Here is a 15,102-nt window from a genome sequence, read left to right as displayed (position 1 = left end):
CCTCAGCTTTCAAACCGGTGCCTATCGCGGACTTTTCAAAGCCGTGACTCGCTATCTGGGGTATCCACAGTCGACGTGATATTGGATCAAAGACAGAGACGGTCAATCATGAGGGAATATCATTACTACCTCATTACTCTGCCCTCATGATAGAACAATCGAGTTATTCTGACTCGCAGAAAAAATCTTCCTGTTTAGACAGAGCCATCGATATTAAAACATACACGATGGCGTGAGGCAATCCAGCTGGGTTCTCATAGAGATATTATTGTTTTGAACACAACAAGATGAAAGCCTAAGTACAATAGGCCGGTGCCATGCTGTTGGCAAAGACAGAATAAATATCTAAATTGCCACAAAAGGCCATATACAACACTGAAATTCTGGGCGCACTCTAAAGCTTAGGACGGGCAATATGTAATATTAGAAAGCCATGAAAAATCTGAAGATTGGAATTATTTGAAAGGTTAACCTGAAGTGATTGCCTGAGAGCGTTCAAGAGAACCTCAGGAGTATGGGCGCTGCAGGTATGCAGTTACCCGAAGGGTACAATAATGACCCAAACATAAATGGCTGTAACTCTGGCAACATTTTATTTGCTACGACCTGCGCGTAATCCGAGTTAACCTGGTATTTTCCCTTAGAGGAATCATCCAGTCGATGGTGAGCTGCAGCAGAAATATTACATTTTAGCTTTGACCACGGTGGAACAAATCAAGACTCGGAGAAATGAAACGTAGGAATAGGAAATCTGCCTGAGGCTTAAAAGTACTGTTAGTTGTGATGATTTACGGTGCAGTATGCAAGTCAGATGTTAATTCAGTAACCGCATTGACAAATTTAGTCGATGATTCATTAAAATGATTCAAATTTTGCAGTTTCCGTCTCTTTTCGACTTGATTTCACTCATTTGTGAATCTGACTACAGTGGCCCTAATGAATTGTTGTTTTGCAGGCAGCAAGAGAACAATAAATGCAGCAGAAAAACTGCACATGTACATCTCACATAAAATTTGATTTATTCTGCTGTTGTGCATGCAGGAAACAATGATACACAATCCGAATTTTCACAAAGCCAAAAATATTACATATTTGAGTTGTCTACACTCTTAATTATGCTATTTGAAACAACCCAACATAGGTTTAATTAAAGGAACAGTATGTAGGATTGTGGCCAAAACTGGTATTGCAATCACACAACTGGTGGCCAAAACACAACATGACAACATAAACATCAGTTGAGGGCTGCAACTCCACTTTTAAAATGACAATATCCTGGCCGGATCACTGTTGTCAGTGATATAAGTATTTGAAATGAACATGATTTCTTAATGTCTAGTGACATATCAGGGCCATTTTATGATTAATTGATATACATTTCTTACATAATGTTCCTTTAATAACCCAGCATCTGTTCTGTCTAATATTTACCCATCATTAGGTTAAAAATAACCCGCTAACCTAGGTGTTTTTAGCAATATAAAAATAGTCTCTGATATCCACAGATCTTTCATTATACAATGTTGAACATGGACATTTTTGGCTGTAATGAAAAACACGCTGTTTTTGTGTGTGTTTCTTTAAATTCAAAGAAAGCTTCTGTTCCCTTCCCTTTATGCAAAGTAGGGGGTACAGCGCTTACATGTGTTCTTTGGACTAAATCAAAACATGTGTCTCTGGCAGAAAATTGAACTACGCGTTCATAAGGAGTCTGTGAATGGTTATGGTTGGGGCGTAATCAATGTGACATCACATTGATAGGGGATCCCCAACAGCCTGTTTTGTGTGACTGTTGCGGTTTAAAGGAGATAACACAAAGAAGAAAAGATGGATTTGTATAATTACAAGATGTTTCTGCACACACACTGTCACTGGCGACTCATTTTCTGCTAGAAACACATTTAAAAGTGCATTTTTTAGGTTGGGGGGGCTTTAAAGGGCAGACGCCACCTGGGTTCAACCTGTGTCACTGACTGGCAGGTGCCGAGGGAAAGTGCTCCCCTGAGGAACAGAGAACCAACGAGGAGATCAGTGGCTAGACGCTGGGTGAATGAAGACCTGTTATGGATTATGTCATCCATCACAGCTAAATCCCCTCTGAATCACGCTAACCAAATTAGTCAGCTTCCCAGGAAAAAGGCCCCCTTCAAGACCACCCATTTACAGATCTTACATCTCTACCTCTGGCCTTTTCTATAAGTCTGCATCATTTAAACTTTCACACCATGTGTCAGGAAAAAAATTAATTACAGTTCCTTTGGGATCTGAGCACAAATGAATCTGAGGCATTCATTAAAATGAATTCACCATAGCAGAGCCACAACTACAAAACACTATTTGAGATTTAATACATTAATGCTAATTCAGGACAAAACTGATTGACCTTTACTTAATAATGTTACAATATCTACCAAATGTACAAATATCAGAGAAACATACTGTATCATTTATTTTTTTTACGGGTATATTTCATAATGAATAATAAACTTTCATTCCTAATAATAAAAATGATGCATTACGTATTATTCAGAACCCATTTTTAAAACCACTCACTAAATGCATAAGACGACTGATTTAAAATGCAATCTAATGTCTATCCAATCAGAACTATGTGAGCCAAGTGTGTGGGTCACATTGCACAAGAACAAAGAACAAAAGTCATTGACAATTACGAGGTCAGCACAAAAGGGAGAAAAAAGGTTCAAATGGAAGTCAGCTGAGGATGAGGAGAAGTCAGCTTTCATGCTGATGAGAAGCAGGGGTTCTCAATTCCCCACAACAAAATGTCATAAGCTCTTAGACGCAAGTCTGTACTAATGTGATTAGCTGCTCATGTCTGTGATTACATAAAAACGTTTTATGGATATTAACAAGCCAGAGTGCCCCCACAGCCCTCATCTCGGATGCTGTGCAAAGGCGCCTGAAAGTAAATTCTTGACAATGTTGGCGATGTTCAGACAACTAAATTGCTTCGGAAAAGGCTGTGGACGTTTGCTCACTACATGGTATGGATTTTGTTTGAGGATTTATGGAGTAGATCTGAAATACGGAAGGACATGGGGTCTACAAATACTGGGACCACAAAAATATTTCAGTTTTGTATTGTTCTAATTAAATACAAATGGTCCCACATATTATATTATTAGTTTATTTAATCTAAACAGAAAAAATCTCAACATTTTCAGAGTTCCCACACCTTAGTTAACTTTAAATTTAAGGACCTTTCAAGGATGTTCCAGGTCCAATACCCTCAAATTCAAGGACTAAATGTGGGGACACATTTCAAGTGAGAGCAAGGTTACATTGTGTTACCTTTAAAAAAAGATAAATTGTTACAGTTCCCTTTTGAGGGAACTCGCGCTGCGTCACTGCGGTGACACTTTGCGGACGCTTCCAGGGGTAAGTGCGTCTGAATGCCTATATCAAATTCAACCAATAGTGAGGCTTAACGACAAAGACAGGGTGATGTGGGAGCCAGGAAGTATATCGCTATCTAAAATATTGCCAAAGACGGTGTTACAGAGACACAGGAATTATGGCAAGGGAAAGGCAGCGTCTCGTTCCCTTCTCAGGGAACAACAGTTATAACATAACCCGAGACGTTTTCATGTGTCAAACACAACTGTGCAAAAAAGCATTTTGGTTATGAATCAACATTCGCATACAGAAAATATAAGCATTTAAAGCGAACAGTTTAGCGCGTGTAAGTCTAGAATTTTTATGATATTATCCTACACTACACAGAGAATAATATGGATTTTTTCCAGAAAACTTCTTGCATAAAATAGATTCAAGCACTTTCAATGACCTGCATCTTTGTATGTATATATTTAAAAAACTTCCCAGGGCCTTGAATTCCCCCCCTTAGATTCACAAACTTTTAAGGATTTAAAGGACCCGTATGAACCCTGTATTCTGAATGTACCACTTGTTGATAGCAGCACCTTAGCTTGAACAAAAGTTATCCCCGCAAAATTTCTAAAAATTACAATGAGCAAATTCCAATGCGAGATTTAATGGAAGCAAGGCCATTTGATACAAAGAAGTGTCAAAAAATGTACTTAGAAATTTGACTAAGAAATCCAGCAGAATCTTAAATGTTTCTAATTCATTTTTCATTTTCAATTCTTTTGAATCTTAAAAATAACGATTATCAGACTAGACCTTGAATTCCTCTTAATATTTTTAATTGGATGCAGCAGATATCACATTGCACCGGCGTGCGTGTGGAGACGCATGCTGGTCCTGCAGTTTGGTCATGATGATAAAGTCCTCTTCACCACAGTGCTTATAAGGCGTAAGTGCTGTGGGAAGAGGACATACGCACAGATGTGATAGTTCAAAGGATTTTTATGGCTGTCCTTCAGTAAAGGACACTGATGATCTTGTGATGAAAACGGTGCATCCGGGTCCCTGGGACCTGCCTCCAGCCCTGCTATCAACCAGTGTAATTAAGCTATTAATCTCACATCATTAACCTCTGCTGACCACTCCTTTACTACACGGCTGCTATATTGTTGCTCTGTCTTACGGAAACCTTCTGTTTTCTCCATTTCTCCTTTGCTCTCTGCTGCTGTCTCTCCTCTGGTGGCTGTCATTGAATGATCACAGCTGGAGACTAACAAAATTACCTTCCAAGTGCCACTCGATCGAGGATACTCTTACTTTTAATTAAAAAGAATCAATTTCTATCCCTGTCAATTTCACTCAGTGACCATATGGACACTTGAAAACACAATCCAATTTGCCATCGACCACCCAGTCAGCCCTGCCCAACCCATAGGGAAAACAATACCTCACTTAATAGATTTACAAAGGTGGTTTTCAACATAGAGCTTCAAATTAAAATGTAAAAGAGGCCTGCTTGAAAAGCATTAGACAATACAATGTAAATGGCCATATGTCTGGTACTCAGTTTAAAACTGCTATCTATCTATCTATCTATCTATCTATCTATCTATCTATCTATCTATCTATCTATCTATCTATCTATCTATCTATCTATCTATCTATCTATCTATCTATCTATCTATCTATCTATCTATCTATCTATCTATCTATCTATCTATCATCTCTATCTATCCATATTCATATCTATCTATCTATCTATCTATCTATCTATCTATCTATCTATCTATCTATCTATCTATCTATCTATCTATCTATCTATCTATCTATCTATCTATCTATCTCTATCTATATCTATCTATCTATATCTATATCTATATCTATATCTATATCTATCTCTATATCTATCTCTATATCTATCTCTATATCTATCTCTATCTCTATCGATCTATCGATATATCTGTCTATCGATATATCTGTCTATCTGTCTATCTGTCTATCTATCTATCTATCTATCTATCTATCTATCTATCTTTATTTATTTATTTATTTATTTATTTATTTATTTATATTATATATATATATATATATAAAATCAGAGATTAAAGCTTTGGGATCTTGCAATCTCCGCCTTGACTGTGGCCGAAAACAGAAACCTAAACCATCTCACCATTAGAGATTGAGAGCGATAGTACAGAAGAAATCAATATATAGACAGGTGGCTGTGTACTGCCCCCGCTGCAACAGAGAGAAACAAAGAGCTAAAGAAAAATTCCACTTTGACTAAGAGATGAAAAAGGGTAGTTTGACAAATATAGCTAAATAAGATAAATGCAAGGCAGATTGAAAAACCTTGAAGAAACCTTGCACTGAAATGCTTTTAGCAGGATCCTTTAGTGTAGTATGCCTGAGAAGGTCTGGATTTCCTGTACTGCATTAAATAAGAAAACTTCTAAAGATGCTACCAGAAAAGTGTTTCTTTGAACTTTTACCATTTCTTCACAAAAAGCTCAATTGGTAAAGCACTGTTTGCGACACAAAGGTCAAGCAACACACATGTGGATAAAATGCATAGCCTAAATGCATTATGGGTAGGTTTGAGTAAAAGCACCTGCCAAATAAATGTACAGTATAAAATTGTTTTCTTATCATTTCAGGGCTACTATCAATTTCTTTCCGTTGAGAAAATACCAAAATGACAGAGTTAGGATTATGTAAACCATCAAGTCTGCAGGAAGCAATTATAAAGACCCCCAATCAAGCTGTTTGGGTGGCTATATACATCACGAATGAAACCCAACAACCTAAACAAGATTTGAGTAACAGCCCTCAATTTTCTAAACGCAGCTAACTACTGTGCAATCCGAGTAATCCTACCTTCTTTCAGCATTCAACCCGAGAGTAAGAATCGTCCTTAATTTTTCATCCTTCTGATTTAGGTAGGCTCTGTTACCATGGTGATCAACGTTCAAGAGGTCCCACCCTGTAGATCTGGCTCCCCTGCCCTATAATTCAGATGATGGCTAAGCCAGTTCTGTCATGTTTAGCAACTCAGCCCTTACTGATTACAGACAACAACAGAAACGGTCCAATTGTGGTAGTCAATATTTTACCGTCCATTCTATTTTTAGAGCTTTATTTGTTTGAGCCTACTTTAAGGAGTATTTTATGCAAGAGATGGGACCACAGAGCTGTATCACACTAGATTCTTAGAGAAATCTTTGGAATAGCCCAACCTAAAGCTGAGCTTCTGTAAATCTGTTCTCAACCCGTCAACACCACCTACAACTGCTAGTCTAGTATCTGTTGACATTAATAAGAATTCTGTGTTAATGTGCTGGCATAAACATGATAAATGAAAAACGGAAGCATTAGGCCAAATACTGCAATGGTTATTTACACTTCTATATATAAAAACTCTTAATAAAAAGTTATTTTTAACTAAATTGCACACATATGAAATACATGGCATGCCTATATAAATCTTGCCAACATGATGCTGTGGTGTTCTGGGTGGGTTTTAAGTGAATAATCTGTGGTCGCTCATAAGCCTGGAGAGCTCATTCCCAAATCTCTACCTCAATAATGAGGATTTTCCTACCACATGTTTAACCCGTATAGGAAATATTGATTTCACAAGATGTTCTGGGTTTGAAAAGGTGAAATACGAAAACAATTCTTCAAATAGCTCAATATCATTGCATAGATCTATTTGAAAAAACTTTTTTGAGAAAGTAGAGGCAAGTTGACTTTGAAAGTGGCCAAAGGAGTCAAGAAGGGAAGTTTCAAGGTTACCCCCATTCTGGCACTGCCTATGAATGACTGAGAGATTTAAAGGTTAAACGCAGTGGCTGAAAAAGAAAGCCGGTGCGAGAAAAAGAGGCCTAATGGAATTACAGCAGTCTTGTGAGAGTGGTGCAGAAGGGTCACATGGTGAATTAAATGGCTCTTTGACCCGTGCCAGAACTGAGTCTTGACCTCTGCTCAACCCATGGCACGCACAACATTGCCATGTCACTCACAGCGCATCTCGCCAATCCAAATGCTCATTCACAAGGACAATGGAGCAAAGCGGCCCACACGGTGCGGTATCACCCTGCTCTTCGGGGTTACTCATCGAATCGCCGTCTGAAACGTGGCTACATCAAGATGTGCCGCTCGTCCCCAAGCTTGACTGCACCGAGGAACAGATGAAAAGGGTGAGCGGACAACCGGTGTGCTAGGGTGCGGCGAACGCATTGTTTGAATTTCGGGTTCATTTTGTGCCTTGAGAGTGAAACATTAGTGAGTTCACCCATGCTTGCAAACAATTCCACAACGTGACGCGCTTCCAATTTCACAAGGTACAGTGCCGGGAAAAATGACTAGTCAGCCAAAATGTTGTACTTACTGTCTGCCTGAGAGGAGAATTGCGCGCAGCTCAGCAGCAGCAGAAGAAGCAGCCCACTGGGCAGGACGGGCACTGATGGGCAAATATTAGGCACCATGTTCCAGATTGGCACTGCTTCCCCTCAGTCCCCACACTGCTTATGCAGTTTTTACGCAATCATAGAGTAAAACCTGAAAAACACAAAGATAAAACACACATGTTAGCACTGATTCATAAAAGAGACATGGAGAAATGCACTTAATAGCCACGCAGGTACAATAACAAGTATAGGCATGATGAATGTAGAGCTTTGCTCAACAGCATCCAGGTTAATTAGATAAACAAACTGTCTTTAAGAAAGAAACTAAACCCATAATCGACTGCAGGTTAGCAAAATATCAAAAGGACATAAGAGAATTGGGAATTCCAAATAACTGGCCACTACTAAAGGTGCCCATTATGACGGTAAAATGGCTCCACACAGATGAAGGCTCCAAATCTTCTGAAGTATGTCTTGCTATATAGTCTCTCTCTCTCTCTCTTTCTCTCTCTCACAAACACACACTTTAGGCCCCTAAGGATGAATGCTGATTTTAATAAGTGCTCTAAATATCAGAAGACTATGAAACTGCCACTGAAAGCAACATTCAGACTGCCAAGCTATGCTATTCACAATTTAAAGTGATTCAACTAGTCAAGCTACTGATTTAAATTAAACAGATAAAGGGGTCATATGACATTATTAAAAAACATTATTTGGGCTATTTGTTGTAATGCAATGTGTTAATGAGGTTTAGGGTTAAAAACACATTATTCTTAACATACCGTACATTGTTGCTCCCCTATGCCCTGCCTTTCTAAAACACGTTGATTAAAAACTCAACGTTCTGAAAAGTGCGGTGTGCTCTGATTGGCCAGCTATCCAGTGGGTTATTATTGGCCAAATCACTTAAGCGTGTGAGGGAAATAATACACCCCTTACCAAATTTGGAATATCAGCTACCAAAGCACTTTTCTTTGCGTATACATTTGGGCGGTGTTATACAAGTCTTCCAACAAATGACGTAGATATGTGGGGGCGTGTTTGAATGAGGTATTTTAGAAAGGCGTGGATAAGCCTTTACTTTTAAAAAGATTATCTCTTTGGGTTTGAGAATTTAAACTTTGCGACTTTTCAGATCTTCCGTATACAAAAACAGCTTACTTCGAAGACAAAACATGTAATCGCATCATATGGACAATGTCTTAGATAATCATCATATTAAAATGATATTGTGACACATAGCATTACAAGATATATGAAGAGTTTCGTTGCAAAACAAGATAAATCGTTTTATTTTATTTTTTAGAAATCTCGTTTTTTGGTTGTGCATTCCAATTAATATCAATTCAACTGCAGTTGTTTTGTTTTGATTTAAAGCTTCATAACTTAAAAAATACAGCTAAGTAGCACCATAAAACAAAATAATAACATGATAACATAATAATAAACTTGTTTTGACAAAAAGGTTAAAAAACGGATTTATCTCGTTTTGCAACAAAACTCTTCATATATCTAAATACATTTCATAAATAGAATAGGAAAGACACTGATAAACAGCAACATTTAACTCAATATTTTTCAGAAATTGACTATTTAAACAAACTCATTGACCACAACCAAGTCCTGGAACTAACATATTTACTCAAAGAAAAACGGACAAAATGAAACAAAACTTTTAGTTCCTCTGCGTCACTTGATATTAGTTATACTTGTAATAGGGATAGTTAAAAGAAATAGATAAGTCAGTTCAAAGCAGATCTACTAAATAACGAACACTCTTCTTTAAAGTCTTATCAGCCGAAGACTATTAAATCAACTAAGCTTGGGTATTTGGAAAAGTCTACTCGAGTATATACTGTAACTCACTACACCATCTGCCCCATATCTGGCTCAAGTTAAATGGCTAGAGTCCAGTACAACTTCAACACCTAAGATCTGCCAAGCCTCGAGGCTGTTTACATGACTAATCATTCCACGCAGGAAATCCACTCACCGTGACAACACTCTGTCAAAGTAAAACCTGCTAAAACAAAGCCCGAATTCACACAAAAAAGAATCTGAAACTTGTTCGGTCCTGCCTGTATATTCCCTCAGACTGTTTGGGTGGCTGGTAACCTTAATGAGCAAAAACAAGGAAGACAGAAAAACAAAAATTCCAGGGAGATGAGAAATATTTAATTCCTCTTTCACCTGAGGTGTTGACTAGCCAATTACTAACACACTGATTTCATAGCGTGTCACATGCACGTAGATACGCCCGGTTTCTGGATGCCAGGTTTGTGAGATGGTGCCAAAGAAAACACTGAAGAAAGAGATCATAACAGTGTGGCATTTGAAGAGCGCGTTTATATAGGCTTTTGCTAATCTTTCTTGACAAGAGGGCTTGTCTGGTAAAATAACAAGAAACAACGTACACGTTGAGTCATCGCTCTAGCAAAAAACTCTACCGCAATCCATTTTGCAATAGGTCCACATTGCTTTTGGAAGCATATCAAATAAAAGAGCTGTTTTTGTATGATTAGCTCACCAAAAGACAAGCACTGGATTACAAACAAAACAGCAAGAACGTGACCTATATTTTAGGGCATATTTTCTGCAGGTGCAACTCATTTTTTTCTAGCGGTCGTACATTTTAAAAAATCTGAACATAATCTTGGAGTGGTCTCTTAAATATCTGTATTTATGCATTAAACACGTTTGGATGTAGTTTCAGTTTTTCTTTCTTTCTTGCCCCAACTGACAACTCTTGTGCTACCAATTTAAGTCAAGTTGCCACCAATGGTTTAGCTTGGTGGCAACAGTGCCACCCATCTCAAATAGTTAGTCTAGAGCCCTGTATTTAAAAAATGGCTGTAAGATTAGCCTACTGATCTGCGTTTTTCATAAACACCACAGTAAAAAAAAAAACAATAAATGAAACCTGCCTGCCAATTACTCTGAGCTCTTATGCAACGCCTGACTGTTTGCTCGAGTTAGAGTTATGAAGGCAGAGTAAATAAACCGATAATAGCACAATGGTGAAGTGAGTGTGTACATCAGGTACAATTTACCTAAGGAGGAGTGATACAATGAAATGACCGCAAACCAACAGCATTTCATTAAGATGCTGAAAATAGGATCCCTTTATTTTAAAAACTACTAGTAGCTACACATTACTATCCTATATTGATTTATTGTGCTTGTTATAAGATTTACTATTATAGTACATTCAAAGCTCATTCTATTTTCAGTTCCACCGAATTGGAAAAACAGTTGAGATGTTCTTGATGAAGAAAGCTAAGACTTAGTCATCCAAAAAAAAACCACAACAGAATTTTTAGTTTTGTCTAAATTGTTTTTTTAAACCATGCAAGCATACAAATCAGATAAAACAGTCCTGGTAAATGTTGCTTAAGCGCCAGCCCTTACATTTACATTCATGCTATTGGCAAACTCTTTTAATCAAAGCAATCCATTTTTATCAGCTTGTGTGTACACTGGGAATCGAGCCCATGACCTTTGCACTGCTAACACTGTGCTATTACAATTGAGCTACAGGAACGTTTACCCTACAGACTAAGCTGTTATAACATACTGTTCATTCTAATACAGTACATTAACTAACAGAAGGTTCAATACATTTGTCCATATAGGCATCTCATCAGTGTGAACACACCCGGAATCTCGTCTTAAGCCCACTGTTTTCCGGAGAGCAAGGATAAATAAACACTTCTCTCCTTGTCACTCCTAGGCTCATCTCCATCCAACCACTCCTGCGCCAGTGATTACTTTTCCCTTAATGGCCCATCCAGAGATAAAGACAACAGGAGATCTATGGCAAGGCCTTGTGTAGACAACCTTATTGACGTCTTTAGGGATGATAAAGCCGAATCTTTCCAACTAAACGGGTGTTGGAGAAGATTCTTACCGGTGCAATCACACTGGGCGTAAGCGTTAACGCTTCCCATTCACTTTTAATGGATGACGTCATGCGTTGCCGAATTGAATTGTTGATCCGTCGCCCCGCGTCAGTGCCGTTGCTTGCGGCAGAAGTTGAATATTTCTCAACTTTTCAAGCGGCAACGCGTGCATCAGACAATCAAATCGTCTTATGCAAATAACCTAGGCAGAGCCAGCCAATTACGTTAATGTGTAGCGGCCACTGTGATGGGCTGTTGACCACGTTTCAGACAAGCCTTCCGTTAAGCGTTAACGTTTACGCCCCGTGTGAATGTACCGTTAGGGTGCAGTCATATTAGGTACAGTTGCCGTGAAACGTGCCCGAGTGCGATTCTCCCCACTTCCCCAGAGCTTGCACACACACTGCACTTTTATCGATCCGTGCCCGAGCATGCATTCGTCATTAGGTTGCAATTGTTTTGAAGAAAACAGAAAGTAAAGTGCTTATGTTTGTGGCTTCTATTTCGAGTCGTGTTGGACACAATGACACACACATCATATTGCTTAGTCGATCATTTGCTTATGCCACTCAGACATTCATATAACATCAGAAAGCAGATGAAGTTGAATCTAACTGACCTCTCGACTTTTAAACCACGCTCTGGTGCGATTTGCGCTCACACTGTGCGTTCCGCACCTGAGCCCACACTAAATGAACCAGGCTTTTGGGGTCAAACGTGCCCATGCGCGGTTTAGTTTGGATGGTATGAGTGCGCCCTCAGACACTATACTGTAAGCACAAAGGACTCTTGATTTAAGCTGCTCTGTGAATGTGGCTTTAATGTTGCAGTTCAAGTGAAGTAAAAAAAATACTATGACCTTGATAAGTCTGCGAGTGAGTGGGAGATGGTATTTCTGATGTAATCAAATAAAAGAGGAAGCGAATTGCGTGTTGCTACGTTGCATGTGGAAGATGGTTTCAGCTGACGTAGAGACAACAGTACATTGGAATTCTTTTTCACATACAGAATACATCCATATTTACTGACTGCATGACATTTTACCTTTTAAGTTTTTTGTTTACATTATTACTAATATATTTAGCCCTCAAGCGCATTACAATGGAATTTATTATGACACATGTACAGGCCTAGAGTATTCACACACAAACCATACATGTAAGCGGATGACCTATCAAAATGTCCTTTCCATCACAGCATGAGCCTGCAATCACAATTGACTGATAGACGGATGGCATTACATGTAATGAGAGCTCACTCATTTTTGTTCAGTAAGAACACCAATAAAAAGAACCAAGAGCTTTCTGAATAACCCAGCAGATTTTCTCTGTCATTTTTTGAAGAATACCGAAAGGCTTTCCGTTCTTTCCTATAGTTACAAATCAAGCCTGGTGTAATTCAGCTGAAATGAGATGTACTACATACACAGTAGGAACAACATATTGGAGAACTGCTTCACATGGATTTTTGTACTTCATTTATCATTGACGTCAAAGCATGAAGCAAAGGTATAAATGGACTGCGCAAAGCAGTGTAGGCGAAGTGGTTTTGAAAATAGAAGTCATTTACTTATCAAATGACCAAATGTCATGGAGGCTAGATTAACTCATGTGCTGTCTCGCAGTCAATGTAGGCTATTGTAATCAACCTGAAAATTAGACCTCTGCTTTTTTAGTCTTGTGCCATCAGATCTTTGACAAAATGGCCAAAGATCTGGTCCACATTACTGCTTATTCTGACTAAGAACTCTCGACTTAGATGGCGGGAAATGCCATGTTAAGTGACTAAACAGTGATTGTTTTGTTAATATGTTACTTAAAGTTAGTTAAGGCTAAGCCAAACATGAACGCAATCTACTTGTGGGGTTTTGGTGGAAAGGTTCTCATGCACCAAGCCTCCACCTATAGAGCGGGAGTGTAAAGCGCATTCCTGCTCGGCAGCCTCTGCATTAATGCTAATAATGTTGAAAAAAAAAATAGAATCTCAAAATTTAAAATTGAATGCCAACCCACCGAACAAATATTCGAATAATCAAATATTCTGACCCAACCCTACTGTTTCCTCTGGATATTTTCTGACCTACCCACTGTAACCTCCATTTACCTGTTCAACTTAAAGAACACAAATACAACTCTTAAAATACAATTCAAGTACAGACTTTGATGTACAATAGATCATTCTTGCTTTTATAGTAGGTTTCAACGGCAACACATAATCAAACGGTTTTTGTGGAGTAAATTTAACTTTCGGTACACTTCTGCAAAGAATCAATAACAACAGTGTCCTTCCAGAGTAGATTATTTTTAATAACAAGCTAAATAAATATCCAGTAAATTCCCTTAGTTTAAATCAAGTTTAAGCATGTCGGCAATACCTCAGAGCTTACATCACTGTGTAAATTTAATGTATACAATGTTAGCTAAAGATCCTTGAATTCTTGCCTGGCTTGAATCCATGCTCGCCATCTCCCCTCGTCTTAAGGAACATATTTTTAAGGTATTTGTTCCAGAGGTCAGATTAGCCGCTAGCCACAACAATAAACAAACACGGATTGAAAGTTAACTTTTGGCAAAGCGGGTAACCGTAGCAACACACGTGCATCCGTTGAAACGGCATTAACAATCTTCTGTATCATATAGATAGTACTATGTACACCACAAATACACATGAACCGCAAGTTTACCCTTAGCTCTGAGCACCAACATCAACTTTTGATTCACACACAAACAAACCAAAGACATCTCAACAAAAACCTGTGTCACCTGAATCAACACTGCCTGAGACTACAGAAATAAGACTACTAACAACAAACATCAGGTTCTTTCTATGTAAAAAAGAAACATGGATGAAAAATTCTCTTTGACACAAATAAGGCTAGCAAATAAGCTAGCGTGCACACCAAAGCGTTAACGCTAATGTATGTTTTAAATTGTCGCTTTTCAAATAACGGCAGTATCTGGCGGGTTTTGTTTATGCTTAGGGCTGGCGCTCGGCCGTCCAATCACAGATGAGGGAGGGCAGGACAAATATCACAACAACCAACCAGCACATTGTTGATAAACAAAGCAGAAATATCATAGCAACCAAAGTGCTCAGAAAAAAAGCTTGCAAGTGCCTACAGTAGGCGACCTCTGGCATTTTTAGCTGCGTTTAAACGCTTCAGTGTGCACGCCCCCTTAGGGTGTGTTCTTTTACAAATACTAAAAAAAGTTTTTGGAAAAGGATGATGACTAAATTACGTTATTTGTTTTGTTACATTTGTTACTTCAGAGTGGAAGAAAATGTAGATCATTAAAAAAACAAACAAAGTTTGAAACAAATTACATTTTGCCTAAAGGAAATGGAAAGAAAAGGAGCTTTTTGTTTATGATAATTAAGATTTTTGGAATGATGACATTTAGTTTAAAAAGACATATTCAATAATGTGAAGAACTTTATATTAC

At 38.3% G+C, this 15,102-nt stretch overlaps 1 protein-coding gene across 9 annotated transcripts in view; it reads right to left on the bottom strand.

The window, feature by feature from the left end:
- The window catches only part of ptprfb (protein tyrosine phosphatase receptor type Fb), a 204,126-nt gene that overhangs the window by 110,530 nt on the left and 78,494 nt on the right, over positions 1 to 15,102 (bottom strand). For all 9 annotated transcript variants that reach the window (XM_055202563.2, XM_055202566.2, XM_055202568.2 and 6 more), the window contains exon 2: positions 7,739 to 7,908. In XM_055202563.2, the coding sequence (XP_055058538.2) occupies positions 7,739 to 7,835 (97 nt within the window). In that variant the 5' untranslated portion in view covers positions 7,836 to 7,908. The remainder of the gene's footprint in view (positions 1 to 7,738; positions 7,909 to 15,102) is intronic.

This window comes from Misgurnus anguillicaudatus, chromosome 2 (assembly GCF_027580225.2).
Source record: "Misgurnus anguillicaudatus chromosome 2, ASM2758022v2, whole genome shotgun sequence".
Classification (NCBI taxonomy): Eukaryota; Metazoa; Chordata; class Actinopteri; order Cypriniformes; family Cobitidae; genus Misgurnus; species Misgurnus anguillicaudatus.
The sequence above is the reverse complement of the archived record's forward strand: the minus strand, read 5'-3'. Positions and strand labels throughout refer to the sequence as shown.